The sequence below is a fragment of the Mustela nivalis genome, assembly GCF_964662115.1.
Source record: "Mustela nivalis genome assembly, chromosome: 14".
Classification (NCBI taxonomy): domain Eukaryota; kingdom Metazoa; phylum Chordata; class Mammalia; order Carnivora; family Mustelidae; genus Mustela; species Mustela nivalis.
The window spans coordinates 68189508-68211721 of record NC_139033.1 but is presented as its reverse complement, the minus strand read 5'-3'; the positions used below and the strand labels follow the sequence as shown (position 1 = coordinate 68211721).

Here is a 22214-nt window from a genome sequence, read left to right as displayed (position 1 = left end):
CAAATGGCAAGATTTTGTTCTTTTTTATGGCTAAGTAATATTCCACTGCATGCACATGTGCACGTGTGCACACACACATATACATGTATATATACACCTCGCATCTTCTTTATCCATTCATAAGCTGATGGACATTGGGCTGTTCCCATAATTTGGATATTGTTGATAATGCTGCTATCAACATTGGGATGCATGTGTCCCTTTGAATAAGTATTTTTCTATCCTTTGGGTAAATATCTAGTGGTGCCATTGCTGGATCATAGGGTAGTTCTTTTTTAACTTTCTGCAGAACCTCCATACTGTTTTCCAGAGTGGCTCCCCCAGTATGCATTATTCCTACCAATAGTGTAAGAGGGTTTCCCTTTCTCCACACTCTCACCAATATCTGTTATTTCCTTGTGTTGTTAATTTTTGCCATTCTGACAGGTGTCAAATGGTATCTTGTTGTAGTTTGATTTGTATTTCCCTGATAATGAGTGATATTGAGCATCTTTTTACGTAGCCATTAAACATTGGATGTCTTCTATGGATAAATGCCTATTCAGGTCTTCTGCCCATTTCTTAACTGGATCATTTATTTTTGGGGTGTTCAGTTTGATAAGTTCTTTATAGATTTTGGATACTAACACTTCATCAGATATGTCATTTGCAAACATCTCCCATTCTGAAAGTTGCCTTTTAGTTTTGTTGACTGTTTCCTATGCTGTACAGAAGGTTTTTATCTTGATTAAAGTTCATTTTTGCTTTTATACCCCTTGCCTCTGGGGATGTATCTAGAAAGAAGTTGCTGCCGATGTCAAAGTGGTGAAAACAACATACTCTTAAAAAAAAAACCAATGAGTCAAAGAAGGAATCATAAGGGAGATTAGAGAAAATGCTTTGAGAACAAATGAAAATGAGAACCACACCAAAGTTATGGGATTCAGTGAAATCAGTACTCACAAAAATTTTAGTTGTAAATGCCTACATGAAAAAAAAGGGAGAGAAAGATCTCAAATCAATAACCCAGCTGACACACTAAGGAACCAGAAAAAGAAGAGCAAACTAAGCCCAGGGCTATAGTAAGGAAGAGCAATACAGAATAGATTGTGGATAAAATATAGAATACAAAATTAATAGTGAAAGTGACAAAGATCAACAAAATTGACAAATCTTTTACTAGACTAAGGTGGAAAAAAGAGAAGACAAATTAGAAATGAAAGTGGGGATATAACTACCGACTTTCTACAAATAACAATAAAAGGAAAATCTACAAGGGCTTCTGGATGGCTCAGTCAGTTGAGTGTCTGACTCCTGATTTTGTGGGGGGGTCATGATAGCGAGATTATGAGAACAATCCCGCATCAGGCTCCACACTAAAGCAAGGGGAGAGGGGTCTGCTGGAGATTCTCTCTCCCTCTCTCTCTCCCTCTAACCCTCTCTCTCTAAAAAAACCAAAAAAAAAAAAATTAAAAAAAATACTTTAAAAGAAAAAAACTACAATTGTACATCAACATGTTAGATAACCTAGATTAAATGATAAGTTCCTAGAAACACATAAACTACCAAAACTTCTTTGAAAAAGAGAATCTGAACAAACCTGTAAGAGATTTAATAAATAACAAAAAATGTCCCAACAAAGAAAAAAAATCCAAGACAAGACTGTTTCACAGCCGAATTCTACCAAACATATAGTTTGGGAGTTTAATGCCAATCCTTCTCTAACTCTTCCAAAAAATAGAAGGAACACAAATTCATTCCATGAGGCCAGAATTATTCTGACTCCAAAGCCAGATCAAGACCACACACAGACACACACACACACACACACACACACAGAGCCAATGTCATACTCACTAGTGAAAGACTGAAAGCTTTTCTGCTGTGATCAAGAGCAAGACAAGGACTCTGTCTCACAACTTCTATTCAACACAGTATTACAAATTCCAATCAGAGCAATTAGGCAAGTACATGAAACAAAAGGCATCCTCATTGGAAACACAATCAATGCAATCATTACCCAAAACTCCAATGTCCTTTATCACACACCTGGAAAAACCCACTTTAAAACTCATGCGGAAACCTCAAGTGATCCCAAATAGGCAAAACAATCCTTAAAAAGCAGAGAGCTTTTCCACGCCCTGATTTCAAAGGCTACTAGAAATCTATTGCAATCAAAACAGTATAGTACTGGCATGAAGACAGTTCAATGGTGTACCATAGAAAGACTAGAAATAAAGCCTCACATACGTGGTCAAATGATTTGAGAAGGGTGCAAGACCACTTAATAAAAAAGGAGTTTTTTCAACAAATGATAGTGTAGGAAAACTGGATATTGACATGCAAAACAATGAAGATAGATTCTACCTAACAACATATACAAAAATTCACTCAAAACAATGGAAGGCAATGACTCCAACATTTATTTGTATACCAGTGACCAGAAAAGCATTATTCACAATAGCTAAAAGGTACAAGCATTTCAAGCATCTGTCAATATGTGAATAGATTTTTTTTACAATGTTGTATACATGCACAGTAAAATATTATTCAGCCTTAAAACAGAACAAAATTCTGGCATGTCCTGTAACATGGATGAACCTTGAAGACAAGCTAAGTGAAATACATCAACCACAAAAAAATAAATATTATAGGATTCTACTTATTTGAGGTGACCAGAATAAACTCATAGGCTCAGAAAGTAGAATAGTGGCTACTGGGGCCTGGGGTTAAAGGAGAATGGAGAACTACTGTTTAATGTGTGAAGAAATCTAGCTTGGGATGATAAGAAAGTTCCAGAGATGGATGGTAGAAATGGCTGCACAGTAAGGTGAAGGTGCTTAATGCCACAAACTATACTGTTAAAAATGGCTAAAATGGTAAATTTTGTTATATATACTTTACCACAATAAAAAGATAATTTTTCTTAAAGTTTATGCTTTTAAAACATGACCCCAACGTAATACTGAGAAAGTCTAAACTCCTATGACCCTGAAACTTGCTAGATCCTAGATTCTTTACCTATGAAGCCTACAGTGATAATTTCTCCCATAAAAATGTACAACTCTAAAAGAGAGGACACTAAACTTAATTAATCCACAGAACCTGGAATGGCATATATGTGCTTACAAACAACAAATTTTATTTGTTTTTAAATAAATGGAAAATTTACCACATGAGCTGACAGTCACTCCTGTTACCATCTTGTGTCATTTCCCACCAGCTATAGGTGGATTAGGTAAAATATCTGATCTCAAATGATACCATGAATGGTAAAATGTTTTTTCAAATTACCACATTATTATATTTAACACAGTATTACTAATAATGTATCTGTTATATGTAATAAATGTTACCATATTATTTTCCCCAAAATTTAACTGCCAAGAATGTTGATTCCCTACATTTCTACTTTGTATAATACTGAATGATATTACTGAAATGGCACATGGTATTCCAGAAGAGCTAAGGCTTTTGGATTCACATAGATTTGAATCCTGACCCTGTCATCTACTAGCAGTGTGACCTGCAGCAGGTTATTTAGGTCCTCTCATTTCTTCTGTTTTCTTTCTTCAATCTCACTCCTGTCATTTCTTCAATTCTATTTTAAATGAGTAAAAAAGTAATTTTACAATCTTAATACTCTGTGCCGCTAAATTAAGAGTGAATAAGATCAGGAAGCTCATGGAAATTCTGCCAAAAACCAATCTATTTTGTACCCTGCTCCCACACCACCAAGGAACAGATGTTGAAGATTAATTGCCATTGTAGCTTATAGACATGTAAGTGGTAAAATATCAAAAAAAACTATTATTTGGAAAAGTTAAGCAATTCTGCCAAAGAAAATTGGAGAGTCAAAATTAAAAAGAATTATAAATGTTATATAATTTTTAAAAGCTTAGCAGGTCAGAGAGGTCAGTTCACAGTAAAAGTATTCTTGGTATTTTAGGGGTGGGAAGTGAACAAAGGGTAGGAAGAGGGAAGGGGAAGAAGAGAACAGTAAGTTCTACTGACTTCAATTTTTTTCTTTCTTTCTTCTTCTTCTTCTTCTTCTTCTTTTTTTTAATAATAACCACAAAATAGAAGGTATTAGGATTAGGAAAAGATATCAAAATATTTATGTCTGTTAAATCTAAGTACACTACAGTAAAATCATAGATAATACAGATTTTTCTAAAAAGATTTTATTTTTTTATTTGACAGACAGAGATCACAAGTAGGCAGAGAGGCAGGCAGAGAGAGAGGAGGAAGCAGGCTCCCTGCTGAGCAGAGAGCCCAATGTGGGGCTAGATACCAGGATACTGGGATCATGACCTGAGCCGAAGGCAGAGGCTTTAACCCACTGAGCCACCGAGGTGCCCCAGATAATATAGATTAAAAAACAAAACAAAACAAAACAAAAACATAAGTAATACTAATAAAATTACCTCATTATAGAAACTTTTTTTTTTTTTTTAGATTATATTTATTTATTTCTCAGAGAGAATGAGAACACAAGCAAGGGGAGCTGCAGAAAGAGGGAGAGGCAGGCTCCCTGCAGAGCAAGGAGCCTGACACGGGACTCAATCCTAGGACTCTGGGAACATGACCTGAGCCAAAGGCAGATGCTTAACCAACTGAGCCACCCAGGTGTCCCTAGAAATTCTTTAAATAGAAAGTTTGTTTGATTTAAATCAATAAAGTAATACACTGTAACTGTTTTTAAATTAACATGAAATTACATTAAAGAGGTAATAACAATATCATAAAATGCCACTGCTTTGGACTCCCCAGTTCCACGATACTATGACCTCCACAAGGTAAAAAAATCTTTGATCACTGGAGTTTTTTCCTAGTGCTTGAAATAGAACAGCGCTCAGCATATACAGCAGGTGTTCAATGTTTGTTGACTAGGTTACCTCCTCTCCTAATTAATACCAGCTTTTCAATACACAAAAGGAAGTATGTCCTCCCTACTTTTTTGAGCAATTTACTCTGTGATTATTCTATAGTTATTTATACATTGTTTCACTTTGAGAAAGAATTTAAACCAATACAAAAGATACTTTGTATTTTCTTCAGTAGCCTTTCAAATTTTCTTCAGATTAAAATCATATTTGTCTGTTTTCAGCTTTCTTCAACTTCTAAGAGCACAGCTTGGAAAAAAAAACCCAACCCCACAAAGTTTTTCAATGCAACCATTCATCATCTCACCATACTCATCTCTGTCTTTGCCAACAGTTTCTCATGGAGCAGGAAGACAACAATCATGTCACATTTACTGACATGGAAATTCTCTATTTCCCAGTGTATAACTACTAACAAATTCTCTCAACGTCAAGCCGCTCCTATAGCTTTCCCAGAGAGCAGGTCATTCAATGTCATTCTTAATAGTGTAATTTCCTAATTTCCCAATAATTTATTTCCCCTTTTCCCTTCTCAGTCAATTGTATAGCTTGTATATAGTGTATGTGCTATACCCGAAGGTAGTATAACTATTTCTTTAAAAATATTTGATAACTAGGATACTTCCCTAAAATTGGCAAAAACTATGATCTGTTTCTTTAAAATTAACAAGATTCTTTCCCCCATGAAGAGAGCCCAATGTGGGGCTCGATCCCAAGACCCTGAGATCATGACCCGAGCTGAAGGCAGCGGCTTAACCCACTGAGCCACCCAGGCGCCCCAGGAAATATATTTTAATTACCCTGTATTTACTGACTTTCTTCACATTGAGATATCAAAATATAAGACACAATGCAATTTAACAAAGATCAAATATCAAATTATAACTGCCAAGACCAATTCCATCTCATGTATATGGTCGTTCATCTTGGGTCTCTCAAATGAAATATCAGAGAAGTAGCAGTACAATTTTCCCAATATTATCAAATATTCTCTCTTTAATTAGAGTAGGATAATGTCCATAACCGCATCTGTGTACTTTAGATTTTCATCAAATATACACATATATTAGCAAGGCAGTATTTACAAGACTATATTTACTACAACTACTTTCAAATATCCACTGTAATGTGCGAGAAAAAATAACTTACTGTCTCTGAGTGTCTCCCAAGCCCATTGATCATTTTTGAAGAAGAGATGTCGTTTGATTTCTTCAACACCATTTCGCCCTAATCTCACCTCTCTGAATAGAGAGGGGGGAAAAGTAGATATTATTATTATAACCTGTCCAGATATACTTATGGGCACAATGTTAAATCTGTGCATAATGATAAAAACAGTTCTACATCACCTTGAAATTATATTGGTTTTCAGTAAGCTATGGATAATACTGAAGAATTTTTTTAAAAACATGAAAAACAGACTTGTTGATACTCCATGACTTTTCTATTCACAAAGAAAAATCCTAATAATCATTCACTTTGCTTCATTAGCATAATGAATAAAACACAATGAATTTTCTTGACAGCTCTTAACCATTGTGGTAGTTAGACATTTTTTGCAACCAACAACTTTACATCACATCAAAAGCTAACAAAAACTCAGAAAGACATCTTAAATTTAAAATCTCCTGTTCATAAGCTATTATAAATATTTCTGACCTATCAGAAACTAATGATTAACTAATTCTTGACATTACTACAAAACAGAGTTTTAACAGGATTCCTGGCCTCTTAGGTAAACATATAAATAAAATGTTTAAAAATATGCCTTTAGTAGATTTGGAAAGGGAACTTAGGAACTTCTGTTTTCTACTTCAGTGCCTATAAACAAGAATAGCCCGAATTCCAAATCTTTTCATGAGTTAAAAGATAAACTGCTTTTGATATAATGTGACACCTTCTGAACAAACATTCCCTGACTCTCCCAGACTGGATCAGGGAACCTCTCCATGGTTCTATGATAGACAGGCAGTACTTAACTCAGAGTACTTAAATTTCTGTACAATAAACATCTCATTCACTTGTCTGTTTCCCTCAAAGGAGTATGAGGCAGTGGAGAAGAGTGGCTGTGTATCTTTTTCATTTCTATATTCCTAGCACCTAATACACAGCACAATACTTATATTTATAAAGCACATGTACTAAAATGTAAAAATATGAAAGACTATACATTTCAGGCTCTAAAGGACCATATGTAGGGGAGTACATTTAATATTAAAGTGAATCTGAAATTGAAATATATGTAAAAGCACTAGGCCCTTTTAAATTAACAATATACAATATACAAACATAAATATTAATAATTTTAATAACATAATTTTAGTAAGTCATGTGTTTCATGTTTAAATTTAAAAAGTAAACCATAAGGGTACACATAACATACTATTTTTGTTTCTAAAACACATACATGAATATACATTTATAAAAATGCTTACTGAATCTGAAAGACATCATACCAATGACCATCTCTAGAGGTAAGGAGGTCGGAAATACATACATCTTTATAGGTTTGCACTATTTACTTAATTTCAACAAACATAAAATCGTATATAATTAAATCTTTTTTCCAGCTCTACTGAGGTATAACTGACAAAAATCTTAAGATATGTAAAGTGTAAAAAGTGTTTTGACATATGTGCACATTGTGAAAGGATTCTCCCACTGAGAATTAACACATCTATCACATCATCTATTTACCTTTCTTTTTGGTAAGAACATTTAAATTTTACTCTCTTAGCAAATTTCAACTATACAATACTGAATTATCTTAAATGGCATCAATTAGAAAATGCGTAATTTTTCCATCACTAGGAAAAAAATGTTACTAATTAATACATGGTAGTATAAGATGCACTCTAATTTCAGAGATTTTACATGTCAAAAAGCCCTCAGACTCAAGAAAATATAATTTTTATACTTGACCAAATTAAAAATTCAACAATGAACCTTAAAAAAAATCATCTGATCTAGCCATCAAAAAAGAGTATTATCCCAATTTCCTAGGTAACGCAAGTGATTGGAGATCCAGAAAGCCATCCAGAATATCACAAAACACTGTATTTCACTATCATTAATGATTTGGGGAATGGTATTATTTTTATTCCACCAGTTCAACTACAGGAGCTGAGATACACACCTCAAATACTGAGCAGCAAAATGAGAATTTCCTTAGAATAAATTAAAGTTCAATGTTAAGATTGTTTACCTGTCAGTAAGGAAGGCACAAATAAGATTTTTTGCTTCTTTTGATATATCATTATCATCAGGAAAAGTAAGTGAATTTTTATGATTCATAATCTTACTGTAAGTTCCAACCAGAGAATCTGCATAAAAAGGTGTATCACCTGAAAAAATTGATAGGGAAAACAAAATAAGATACACTAAAAAAACCAGTTTCAAAGGAAAAGAGTCAATGTTACATATTTAAAGATTACTATATATGCATTAAAGACATACACTTAATATATAAAAAAGAAATAACATCACAAAGTTGCTTAAATCTTCTAAATAGCTTTTAAAAACACACAAGGCAGGTTTCAATTAGTTTGTTTTCAAAATTAACTTTGCTTAATGCAATAAATGCCTTATTAGAAGAAGCCAAATGGCTAACTTCTGGGATGAACAACTATCTTAGAGGTATACAAAATTTTCCTTTACTTACCTACAAGCATTTCATATAAAAATACCCCAACTGACCACCAGTCACATTCTCGTCCATAATAGCCATCACCACCTTGAGATTTTAATACTTCAGGGGAAATGTAATCAGGTGTTCCAACTGCTGTATCACATCGTACCATACCTTCCTAAAAAAAAGAAGCAGGTTAACTTCTGAACTAGAATACAAATATAAATTCTGAATTATTTAAAATGACTTTCCTAATAAAACCTGTAGAACTCTGCATCTTTGGGCTATAAAATATATCAAAACCTAATGCAAACTTGACAAAAATGAACACATAGGCTAATCACATATACATATTATATACACAATGTATTCAAAATATGTGTGTGCTTGTGTTTCTAGATACATTAGTGATTTTTACATCGTAATATTACTCTAGAAAGACACACTGCCACCCAGTTGTGCCAATATAATGACCTCATCATAACTGCAGAGACCAAGTATATAAGCCAATGCAAGCAGATTAAGGGACTGATAGGATGAATCACTTGATAACATTAATATATAATACTGATTAAACTTTTTCTAACTAAAATAGTCATTCAATCTAACCATGCTTGAAACTGTAAAAAAAACATACAAGTCAACTGTACAAATATAAAAATGCAGAAGTATGTGTAATGGAAAAGGGTGTAATAATACTGAGCACATTGAATATCTATTTAATATGCAATTTAACTCTCCAAAAAAAAAAAAAAAGCCCAAAACTAAGTGTAAAGACTATATATACCTATTACTTATTTTCACTGATATTAATGCAACAGAATTATAATTAGATGTTCACACAGAAGTTCTCATGTAGTGTTTCCTTCTAAGCAATAATTTTCCTTTTAAAATAATAAATACAACTTTTTGGCTATTGTTCTGTGGTAAGTTTCCAAGAATATTAACTATTTCAACTGAAACAAGTAGCATATTTGCCACTTCAGCTAGAAGTATGTTATTTATTTTGTAAATAATGAGGACAGATGGTATCTTTTAAAATTAACTCCCAAAATAAGCAATAAGATCTTCTATATGTTTACAGAAGGCTAAGTAAAACACTAAAAAATACACATATCACTGAAATCCAGTTTTTATGAAAGTCTAATTTTAATACTGGTCTTAGTATTTAATGATGAGTTTCACTCCTAGTTACCAGCAGTACTATGTATTAGAGTTGTTATAAAAGGTTTAATAAATATGGCAATCAACACTTAAGTAGAGCGCTCGCTTCGGCAGCACATATACTAAAATTGGAACACTTAAGTAGAGAGGAAAATATAAATCACTTACAAGTTACTAATTAAACACTGAAATCCTGGCATCTATTTTAACAAATAAGACAGGTCGTATCAATTCTGTACAAGTCTAGCTATGGTTAGTACATTCTTACAGCATTTTCTAAAAAGCAGTTATCTTGAATTAGCAAAATTATTTAACCTTATTCATCTTCATACAAGTACCAAAATCTGCTAACTTCAAATGTCCAGATTTATCCAGCAGCATGTTATCAGGTTTCACATCTCTGAGGGAGGAAAAAAAACAGTGTTTCTAAAACCAGACACTGATAAAAATTCTATGAGGCAGTTATTTTAGGCCCTATATCCCCAGTCATTGTAGATAAGGCCATTTTTGATTCGTATGTGCTCACTCTGTCCATATCTATAAATTGAATTTCAGCAGGGAAATTCCTTTATATGTCAATGCCTTAGAGAAAGGCATTTAATATTCCCCTTTCTTTTAAAAAGAGTTTGATTCTTCCAAGGAGGAAAGCAAACCATTTGAGAGAGAATAACCATAAAAAAACACAATATTCAGACATAAAAAAATAACTGAAACACGCTTTTTAACTTAAGTACATAAATAACCCCAGGACAGGATCTAAATCACTTTCATTTTTGTATCCCTGGCACTTAGCACAGCAACTGCATTGGATTCAAGTGATGTTTGTAAAACAAATGAAACTGTTCTTTTATCAAATAAATATGATCTATTCACTAATTAAAAGCAACTTATTTGTATATTAAAAATTTTGAATATAAAAAACGAATCAAAAGCAAATTAATTTGCATATAAAAAATTAAAAGTATTTAACTGGCACATACCTCAGAAAACCAGCCTATAATTTTTATTTTTCAGAACCAAATAAAAGTATATAATCAGATTAAGGGAAATTAAAGAATACATTTATATCAACATTAAACTGAAATAATAAAACTCTGAATTTCGATTTAAATTCTGAAATACCACTTATCTCACATGGAGAATAGGTGGGTTTTGAGTAGGAAATGTCAACCTAATAAAGTTTAAGTACTTTTCAGCTTCCCCTGCCCTCCAACAAATGAAAAAACTTAAAGCGTTTTTATCTTTACCTATGAATGAAACCCATGGAATGGATTGCATCCAATGCAAGAACTACTTCTGCAGTATAGAATCGTGCCCATTTTTCAGGCACATCATAGTTGCTCATTAAGTTTACAAGATCTCCACCAGGCATGTACTCCATCACCATGTAGAGATAACGATCATCTTGGAATGCATAAAAAAGCTATACAAATACAAGAAAATCATTAAGATTAAGCAAAACTTTCATTTAAAAAATGACAAAAATACTAATGTTAAAATTTAATTAAAATAGTCAAATTGCAGTAACTAAGGTACTCTTAAAAAAACAAAACACACAAACATAAACATCACAAAGTTCCCTGCATATGCAAAGGAACTGTGGTTATTTCTGAGGAGTCAGATCAAAACTGTTTTCTCTACACATTGCTACACTAATTCAATTTTTTACAGTGAGAATTTTTAAAAATTATAGTAGCTTCAACAAGAATATACAAGTGACCTAAGCAAAGAGATTATAATTCTGATATAACGTATGCTCCTATGAGGTCTACTGTTAAATTTATATCTACACAATAATTCTCAAGAAGTCTGAAAAACTGGACTACATGCTCAGCTGTCCATTAGCCATGTGACTGGGCAATTTATTTAACCTCCCTAAGTCCCTGTCACTATAATCCCTTCCAGAAAAATGTAAGGGACTATACCCTGTTTGACTTTTATACGGGCTACTTCGTCAGAGTCTGGACCTAGTAATGGCAGTTTGCAAACACAAAATGTCTAATCAGGAGAAACATAAATTAATCTGTAAATGGAGATATACCAAGGATTAACTGCCTTTCAGAGTTGTTAAAAAGATCAGTGAATGTAGAAAGCACCTGGTATAACAGATGCTCAGTAAGTAATAGTCAATGGGAGGAGGAGCAGTAAAATAAGTAACAGGAAGAGGGCAGCAGCTAGAGTCAAGCAGGAAGAGTGAAATCCATTGACAGGAAATTGGCAAGAATACCAGGTATAAATGTATTTATGTGACCTAGCTTGAGTTAAAAAGAAAAAAAAAAAAAAGCAAATTTACAAAAGAACATTTTAAGTAAACATGAGATCAGAATCAAACGAAAATAAAATAGAACCCTACAGAAAATGATACTTTATTTACACAGACATGTGTCTTAAAATCTTCTTGTTTCACTTTTAAATAGTGTTTAATGGTTTTAGTTACAGACTTGGTTATTTTAAAGATATTTTAGGGATGGATAAGAAACTAAGCGGCATCCCAAGGTCAGCCCAGATTAAAGTATATAATTTACCATTTGGGTACCACAATTAAAGAAACAATGTTGCTTTGGTGGTAGTTTTCTTGACAATGTGTCAAGAAAAACAAAGCTTCAAATAGCAAGTTGTAAATGTTAAAATTATGTCCTATGTCTTTTAACCACCTACAGAAGACTTAAGAGATTTTCTGTATTACTGTTTTTTTTTTTTTAAGATTTTATTTATTTTTTTGACAGACAGAAATCACAAGTAGGCAGAGAGGCAGGCAGAGAGAGAGGGGGAAGCAGGCTCCCCGCTGAGCAGAGAGCCCGATGCGGGGCTCGATTCCAGGACCCTGGAATCATGACCTGAGCCGAAGGCAGAGGCTTTAACCCACTGAGCCACCCAGGCGCCCCATATATCACTGGTTCTTAACCAGAGGAAATAACTGTCACCTAACCACCCATCCCCATCCCAACACCACCAGGTAAATGTTCAACTATGTCTAAATACAGTTTTGGTTGTTATGAATGATAGGCAGCCTGTGGAGAGGTGCTACTGGCATCACCCCCGTAGAAGTCAGGGACGCTGCTGAAAATTTGATAATGCATAGGACAGCCCACAAAACAAAGTGATAGCCCAAAATGTCAGTGATACCAAGCCTGAAAAATCTCTGCTCCACACAGCTGATAAAAACAGAGCAGATGGGCTCTTGGGTGGCTCAGTCCTAAAGCGTCTGCCTTCAGCTTGGGTCATGATCCCAGGTCCTAGGATTGAGTGCTGCATCAGGCTCTCTGCTCAATGGAAAGCCTGCTTCTCCCTCTCCCACTTCCCCTGCTTGTGTTCCCTCTCTCGCTGTGTCTCTGTCAAATAAATAAAATCTTAAAACAAACAAACAAAAAAACCAGAGCTGACATTTCAAGTATAAAAAGTCATACATAACTCTTAAATATTTTCCATATCCTTTTTATTTCAATTACTGCTGTTTTTATTTAGGACACTGTTCATTATATCCTGTAAATTCATGTTAAAAATTTAGAAATGATCTAGTCCACCCAACAGCTGTTTTTTTTTAAACCAGAAGATTTGCTTCCCCCATATGCATCCTTACATAACCCCAATAGATAAGACATAAAATATGGAGCTGCTCTAGTTGAGGCAGAAAAGGAAAACCCATATTATAACCTCCTCAAATTCCTGCTTGTCCCAATGATTCCACCTAAGGTATTCTCCACAGGTGAAAATAACCAATCTAAGCCAACTTACACATTTTTGAGCAAGGGAGATGTTTTTGACAGTTAAGACTAGAACTTAAAACTACTGACTTCTACTGTATTCTCCTTCCCACTGAAAAACCTACAGCCAACACATTATTTGAAGGATTACCTTAACTCCCCTCTTCCTTCATTTTCCCATTCCTTCCTCTCCACAAATGAGACAAATAGATGAATAGATGGTTAAATAAACAGAATATAAGAGGATATCATATCTGGGGAAAAAACTTAAATTTCAACATTAAATAAAGTATCTATCAGAAGATGATAACATATGACTTTCCTCAATCAAAGCAGATTATTTAAATTTTCTAATATTTAAAGTCTACAGGCACATGAATTATTTTGCTTTGGCCTTACTTTCTCCTCCTAGAGACAATTCAATAAAATTAAATTTTATGACTTAAAAAAAGTAACAATATGTTAGACAATTCTGTAATTGCCAAATAAACTCTCTATCACGTTCTAGAAAACAAATTAAGCTTCTCCAATATTTTTAGTTACAAATTATTACGGAAATAATGAAACAGCAGCAAAATCATACCTGGACGACCCAAGGGCTGTTAGCAAAAGCCATGATGTCCCTTTCTTCCCAGAAAAAAGCAGAATCGGATCTCTTAATCATTTCAAATTTACTGAGAAGCTTCATAGCATATACCTTCCTGGTGGATTTATGTCTTACCTTTAAAATTGCAAACAGAAAGTAATGAACTTTTTGCCCAGTGTTTACCAGAACAATTTACCAAATGATTTTAACACCTTGTTAAATATAACATTACTGTTCTAGTTTTTTTTTTTTTTTAAATCTCTTCCCAATTAGATGTCAAGGCTTCAATGACCAGAAAGCAAGTAATGTTAGAAAAAAGTCTTTATTTCCTATATGATAGCACACTCCCCTTTCTCCACCCTGTTATGCACGGTGCTTTCTATTTATAAAGCTTAGGATTCCATAACATTTTAGAAGTCTAATATTACAAGTAAAGATTTTTCTTCTGACACTTGAAACCTCTTCTCTCCCATGGATGCTTGGGGAAAATATTTCATACTACTGCTGAATTTGGCTCTAGGCTTTCACATCCTTTGGCAAGACTGCCTAGAGCAATTTAAAGCAATAATTTTATAAAAACCAATATCATCTCACATTATGTTAGACACACAAATGGATTTTTAATTTTATTGCTTTTTAATCTCATTATAATAACCTACCAATTGTACTTCTCCAAATGCACCTCTACCAATCACCTTCACTACTTCATAGTCTTCAGCTTTCATTCGTAAATCTCTAATTTTATTTATTGTGTCTTTATCTGTATGAAAAGAAAAGTGTGACTTTAAATCATTGAAGCATTACAACAGTTTATTTTACATTAAAGTTCTTGAAAAACAAAAAATATTAAGAATTACTTTATAATAAACAGTTATAAAAGAAACGTTCAACGCATTAAGCATGAGCACAGGGTGTGGTGTATAAACAATGAATGCTGGAATACTGAAGAAATAAAATACAAAATGGAAAAAAGGAATTGTTCTCGATAAATTCTGGGATGACTTCACTCTAGCTAATAAAATATTTTCATTAAAATCTAACTTGATAGATATTTCAGAAAATAAATACAGTACTAACACACATGGAGGACAACAGTTTAGTAAAGAGCAAATCTGCACTGAAGGATCATGGGTACATATTTTAGATTAGTGAAATAAAATTTTCTTTTTATCAAGTCAGTTTTGATAATCTCTTCAAGAAAATATACATAATTGAAGCTATCCAATGTTGAAAAAAATACTTGCATCAATACGTTTCTCTATTTGAACCTAGATTTTAACTTAAAACACACAGTGCAAATCACTGCAATTATTTATATAAACCTGTCACGCTACAAACTACAATAATTTACAAATCCCCACTGGAAAGATATTCTAATTCCTAATTTGGTCATAGATTAAAATAGGGCTATTTTAATCCACATGGGTCAACACTGGCATGAGATTACATGGAAAAGCTTCACATTTCAGAATGTACAATATACAGAACAGCTATTAAACTGAAGTTCTAGTTGTTAATAAAAACTCTATATTATATTTGTGTCTTTCTTTTTAAAAGTACATTTAAACTCAAGTGTTTGTGTGCCTTATGACCAATAAACACATGCAAATACAAATTTTTACACAAAGGTAACATAAGTACACTTTAGGTTACATATCAACTGCAAGATGCATCAGAAAGATACAGAAATAATATACTGCACAATTATTTGTGTCTATCATATAGGCTCTATAGAATCACTGTAGATTATATATAAAGATAACTTTAAAACATAGTTTCTCCTCTTAAGGAGTTTAACCTCTAGCAAATGGAACAGAAACAAACAATGAAAAAGAAAGTACTTAAAAAAAAAGCTCTAAGGAAGATAAGCACAGAGTTGTAGAAAACTAAGACACTTAACCCAAACCTGCCTGGGAAGGAGGTGGCTAGAAAAGGCTTTCTGAAAATGGTAACACCCGAAACAAGCTAAAATGAAGCACAGCAGTTAGCCAGGTGGGGGGAAGACAACAAAATACTACAGGCAGATGGGCCATACAAGCAAAGGCACGGAGGAACCACATACAAGAAGCTCTGTGCTGCGGAAGTATCAAGTTTGTGATAAGTGTTCAAAGGAGACGCTGGAGAGCCCCAAACTGGTTAAGAAGCTTGAATTTTACCTGTAGGCCAGCAGTTACAGAACTAGTATTTAATCAGAAAAAAATATTTTCTCACAATAAAATTTAAAGCAATTCAATTTTATAGAAAAGAAAGTGCTCTGCTTCAGGAAGGTAGTGGTGCAGTAGTCAGGATATCAGAGAGGGTCTGGAGTTTCATCTACTTTATACTGTTCCATAAAGCAACCCCTTCGAGTCCTGTGGGATCTGCTGGGAACTGAGAAGCACCATGAAGAGAAATAAGGCAGAAAAACAACAGTCAAATTTATATTTCAGCTAAACCACTCTGGGAAATATTTAAAAAGATGAACTCAATAAGAACGAGAATGGGGGTGGGGAGAATTTTAGGAGTACTGTAAATTTTCAGATGAGAGTTTATAAAGTCCTGAACCAGGATGTGTTACATAATAGCCTGTGAGGTTGAGAAAGTATCCCTAGCTCTAGTTACAGGAGGTTTAGAGCCATAAATAGGCTGAAAAGTCTGTTTGAGCTCAGAAAATATATCTGCTGCAAATTTATGTGGGAATGATGATCTTGCTTCCTGTTTTAATTTCTAACAGCACAGGAAGTATATAAAGCAGCTTGATACATGATTCAAACAACATTAGTTGTCAAAATGGCTTTATTACATTGAAGTCCGGCATCAAAGTGTTGTTTTGCCTTTTAGTTTTAGGCTGTATTCATTAAGAAACATTAACAAGAAATAACTTCCAAAGTCTATTAGTATTTAATGAAAACTCAGTTAACAATTGGGAGTGGCTCTAAAAGCCTTCAACTTGGTCTCTATCTTAGCTCGTGCTGCCATAAAAATACCACAGACTGAGTGGTTTAAACAATATTCATTCATTTTTTTCACAGTTCTAGAGCCTGAAGTCCAAGAGCAGGGGACCAGCATGTTTGATTTTGTTATGCCTCTTTTCTTGGCTTCTTTGCAGCTGCCATCTGTGTGTTCACTTGACCTCCTCTAGTGTGGGTGTGGGACAAGGTAAGGATCAGTGTCCTACCCTTATGACCTCATTTAACTTTAACTGCCTCCTTACTGACCCTATCTTCAAATACAGTCATTAGGGTGTTAAGGCTTCAACATATGAATGGTAGGTGCAGGGGACAACACACAATTCAGTCCCCATAACAGTCCTTAAAAAAATAAAAAGCAAAACACTCACACACACAATTAAACAGCACCATCACTAAGACATCGACTTAGTTTATACTGAGATAAACTGGATGTTTAGCTACAATTTCTGATAAAAATTCACAGAACTGATGATGTAAGGTCATAAGAGTAAATGTGTGTACCACCCACACTGTGGTTCAGAACATAACACATGATAGATTCAAATATTTTCCACAAAGTACCTGCTGATATGCAATACAAAATAACTGTAGGCTTTAAAGGCCTTGCGTTTTCATAAGCTTTGTCAGTTTGTCCAACTAAGCCTTTTTCTGTACCATCCATAATTTTAACTACTATCACTTGTAACACACCTCAGCAGACTCCTCTTTAAGCTGCAATTAGTATTTTCTCAACTTCTTTAAAAATATTCTTGCCTGTACTTATTCCATGAAGACTACATAGGATAATTCTTCCCCTTCAAACTTAGCACTGATTCCTCAAATAAACAAGAGTCAAGGAAAATCACTCAAAGTTGTTTATCTTATTTTTTAATTGACTTGATGTTGCTCTCAATGACCTCAGTTCTTTGAGCAACAGTTCTTGCCAAAAAGTTAACAGTCTTAAGGAAATTTTTCTCTCTACAGTTTTTTTGTTTGTTTTTGTTTTTGCTGCAGCAAACACTCACCATTAGTGAATGGCTTTCCCTGTTTGGCTAATAAGCCACTCACGAACTAATAATGTAAGGTCACAGCCCCACTCCTTTTTTATTTTTATGAAGAAAATTCTCTGATGAGGGGCGCCTGGGTGGCTCAGTGGGTTAAGCCACTGCCTTCAGCTCAGGTCATGATCTCAGGGACCTGGGATCAAGCCCCGCCTCGGGCTCTCTGCTCATCGGAGAGCCTGCTTCTCTCTCTCTCTCTGCCTGCCTCTCTGCCTACTTGTGATCTCTCTCTCTCTCTCTGTCAAATAAATAAATAAATAAATCTTTAAAAAAAAATTCTCTGATGAGATATTCCATTTCAACTTTTCCATTTTTTCTGACAGTTGCTTTCCTGTGAGTTGGGAATATTATAAGGACTCACTCTGGTAACATCAATATATATTTTTCTAGCACAGGTACAGTGTCACTGCAAAATAAACACAATGCTTTGCCTTTTAACTTCACAAAAACAATCCACAGTCCACTGTGCCTCAAAATGACAACATTCAAAGTTCAGTTTTCTTTTTTTGTTTTTGACACAAGTGGTATGCACTTGCAATAAAAAATAAAATGCTGTGGTATGGTGACAATACATGAAAACTGTTCCATTTAACTGTACCACTTTGTAGCACTGTGAACCAGTAACAATGAATATACTGCTGAGTAGCAGTGTGAACCAGTAACAATGTCTTGTATGATTTCTGTTACAACTACTCAATTCAGCCACTGGAGCACAAAACCAGTCACAGACAATACATGAGAATGAATGTGGCAATGTCCCAATAAAACTTTATTTATGGACACTGAAATCTGAATTTTATATAACTTTCACATGTCAAGACATATATTTCTTCTTTTGACCCTTTATCAATCATTTTAAAAATATAAAAAACGTTCTTTGTTCATAAGACATACAAAAACAGGTGGTGGGCCAGATTTAGCCTTTGGGCTATAGTCTGTCAATCCCTGCTCTAATTGAAACCCAGCTCCCCACAAAGGACACTGATTTCCTTGCAGCTCTCAAGTGGTGACCTTTACATTTACTCGCAAACCTTATACCACTGGCCCTGAAAGTGGGATAGGTGAACTCCACTACTATCTCTATACCCCCATCTGCCAGCTTTGATTTTCATGTTACTAGGTTGCATTTCCCACTACCTCTCATTATTGCTGTAACCTACTGACTCTCAGGTCATAACATTTCATTGTCAGACAATTTTAATTTTAGTTCCTGGTTTACTAACCTCTCCAGGATTCACCTGTTTTTATTATACTTTATTAAATTCTTAGAGCTTTTATTATATCCACGGGTGACACTTCTAATAACCTGGTCTCTCAATACCTTTAATTTCTCTTCTTGTACATTATGATCTCATCCTGTACTTTATCTTAGACACTCATTTCCATGGTCAGATACTAGTTCTTGCATTATCAGTAATTATAATCCTCCCATAATTTCAATTTCAAATCTTACACTCTTTGAGTACTCCTTAGCAGTTTTCCTGTTCAACTCCCAATCCCCAGCCCCACCAAGACCTCCAATCCACTCACCCTATCCCATCTTACTACACCTCACTGCACTGACTGCTTCTCTTTTTTCTCTCTCCAGATTAAATTACAGTCATTACAATCACTCTCTTGCATACACCTTGGTTCTCTTCTGCTTCACTACACTTAGTTTGGCAAAATCATGATTCTAGTTAAATCCAAATCTTCAACTAACTTTGTCAGTACCTATGCAGTTAAATAAATCTGGAAAAATACATAAAATCATGTTGACTGATCCACTTTAAATTCCCAATCACAAATCTAAAGCTGGCTCCTAATTCTGCTTGGCATATTTTACGGTCTGTTCACTCTCCACTCTGCAAGAAACCGTATTTTACATTTTCTTCATCTTCCCAAACCTTGCACAGCACTCCCACTGATCCTCATTTGTAGCTAAGATGTTTTTGGCTACTACCCTGAATCAAATAAAACAATCAGAAAAAAACTGCCACAGATTTACCACCACACACGCATATATATTTAACTGCCAGCATGTGCAGGTATATATTTGGTCACCCTTTACTATAGGAGAATACTGTTATTTTTATAACAATCTTTCCATCAGTGGTATCACATCCTTTCTCACTAGTTCAAGGTTTTGGCTCCAGCAATACTATCCTCTTTCTCTTCTATCATTAATTTTATCCTTTTCTAACCAGAATCTATCATACTTCTTTTCTTTTTTTTATTTTTATTTAAAGATTTTATTTATTTATTTGACAGAGAAAGATCACAAGTAGGCAGAGAGGCACAGAGAGAGAGGAGGAAGCAGGCTCCGCGCTGAGCAGAGAGCCCGACGCGAAACTCGATCCCAGGACCCCAAGACCATGACCCGAGCCGAAGGCAGTGGCTTAACCCACTGAGCCACCCAGGTGCCCCTATCATGCTTATTTTCATTCTCACCTTAAATCTCCTCACCCCACTTCTCTCACAAGCTTCTTCTGCCCCATTACTCAACTTCACTACAGCAAAAGCCCTTAAATGTCCTCTCAGTTTCTAAGTCTTTCTACATGTCTGCTTTTTAAATCCAGTTAGGAGGGATCTGGCCACTACCTTTCTATCAAAGCTGCTTGTCAAAGTCACAAGCTACCACCATGTTGCTAAATCCAATGACAAATTCTCAGTTCTCATCTTGATATATCAGCAGCTTTTGACAGTTTGGTCTCTGCTGGTATACTTTCTTTACTTGACTTCCACATTCTTCCAACCATGCTAAGGATATTTTTTTCAACCTCATTAGCATTTCTCAGTTGCCTTTGCTGGCTCCTCCTCCTCTCCCAGAGTTAACACTAAGCATCTCAAGTCTTAATCTTTCACAGTGTTTTCTTCTCTGTTTACTTTTATTTCTTTGGTAGCCTTTAAAAGCCATCTACATGTCAAGCAATTTTATGGATAGTCCAGATCTCTCTCTAAAGCTTTGGGCTTATATATTCAATTGCTTATAAAATATATCTGCTTGGGTAACAGACCTCTCAAATTTAATGTGTATGAAACTGAAGAGATGGTTTCACCCCAAACCTCTACCTGTATTTCTGTTAACAGTTCAATTTTGCTGAAATTTAGGAAGCATTCTTGACTCCTTTTTTTCCCTTACACACCACATCCCATCATTCAGGAAAACATGTTAGCTCTACTTCTGAAATATTATATTATCTCCAATCTGATGACTTTCCACTCTCAACACTGCTAATATGCTGGACCAAGCCACTATCACCTCTTCCTAGAATTACTACAATCACTTCTTAACAGATTTCACTGTGTCTATCCTTTACTCTCCATACTCCATACTTTATTCTTAACCCTAGGTGATAATCTTAAAAACACAAGTCAGAGCATGTCACTCCTCTGCACAAAACTCTCTAATGCCTTGCCATCTCAGCCAGAGTAAAAGTCAAAGACCTTACAATGGCCAACAAGACTCTACATGACCTAGCCTATTTCCTTACTTCTCTGACATCATCCTACTATTCTTGCTCAATCCTCCCCAGCCACAATGGCTTCTCCCTCTGCCTCTCGAACATGCCAGACATATTCCTTCACACTGGCTGTTCCTCTGTATGCCATTCCCTTCCCTCAAACATCTGCTTGGCTAATTCTCTCAAGTACTTCAACAGTGTTCTCAAATGTCATGTTTCAGTGAATCCCAAGCTAGTCACTTATTTAAAACTGTAAAATTCTCAGAAGTTCCAATCCTTCTTATAGTGTTCTATGTTCTTCCTATAATAAGTAACAACTTGTTATTTACAGAATTTGTCTCATGCAAAATTATAAATTTGGCAAGCCCTCATTAATTCCAAGACAAATAAATAGGATTATACAACCATTAGACCCCTTTACCAATATCTGATTGTCTACTTTGTTGAGCTAGGTGATGCTGGCTGAAAGCTAAGATTCAGAGATGTGAGATATTACTCCACAGCACAGTAAGCAAAGCATGAAATGGGTAAACTGAGTCACAAATAGACAACATAAGTCTTGAAAGGCTACTAGCTAGCTAATTAGTCTCTAAATAATTAGAAAGAGGCAGAAAGATTGAGAATTTATGGTTTCAGGGTTACCAGCAATTCAAAATTATTTCAATCAGACTCTTCACTCTCTTTCTAGAAATCAAATGGATGATTTTTCTTAAAAATCTCTAAAAAAAGGTCACAATTCATATCAAATAAATTCTACTTCTAGAAATTTATCCTAAGGAAGTTAGATATAATGTGGAACCAAGATTTTTACAATAAAATGTTTTTTAAAATGT

The 22214-nt window shown here is 34.6% G+C and overlaps 1 protein-coding gene across 4 annotated transcripts in view; it reads right to left on the bottom strand.

The window, feature by feature from the left end:
* Positions 1-22214, bottom strand: part of ROCK1 (Rho associated coiled-coil containing protein kinase 1) — a 148813-nt gene that overhangs the window by 74136 nt on the left and 52463 nt on the right. For all 4 annotated transcript variants that reach the window (XM_082698740.1, XM_082698741.1, XM_082698742.1 and 1 more), the window contains exons 3-9: positions 14607-14707; positions 13945-14082; positions 10905-11080; positions 9973-10057; positions 8527-8671; positions 8071-8209; positions 6015-6106 (exon numbers count right to left, since the gene is read on the bottom strand). In XM_082698740.1, the coding sequence (XP_082554866.1) occupies positions 6015-6106; positions 8071-8209; positions 8527-8671; positions 9973-10057; positions 10905-11080; positions 13945-14082; positions 14607-14707 (876 nt within the window). The remainder of the gene's footprint in view (positions 1-6014; positions 6107-8070; positions 8210-8526; positions 8672-9972; positions 10058-10904; positions 11081-13944; positions 14083-14606; positions 14708-22214) is intronic.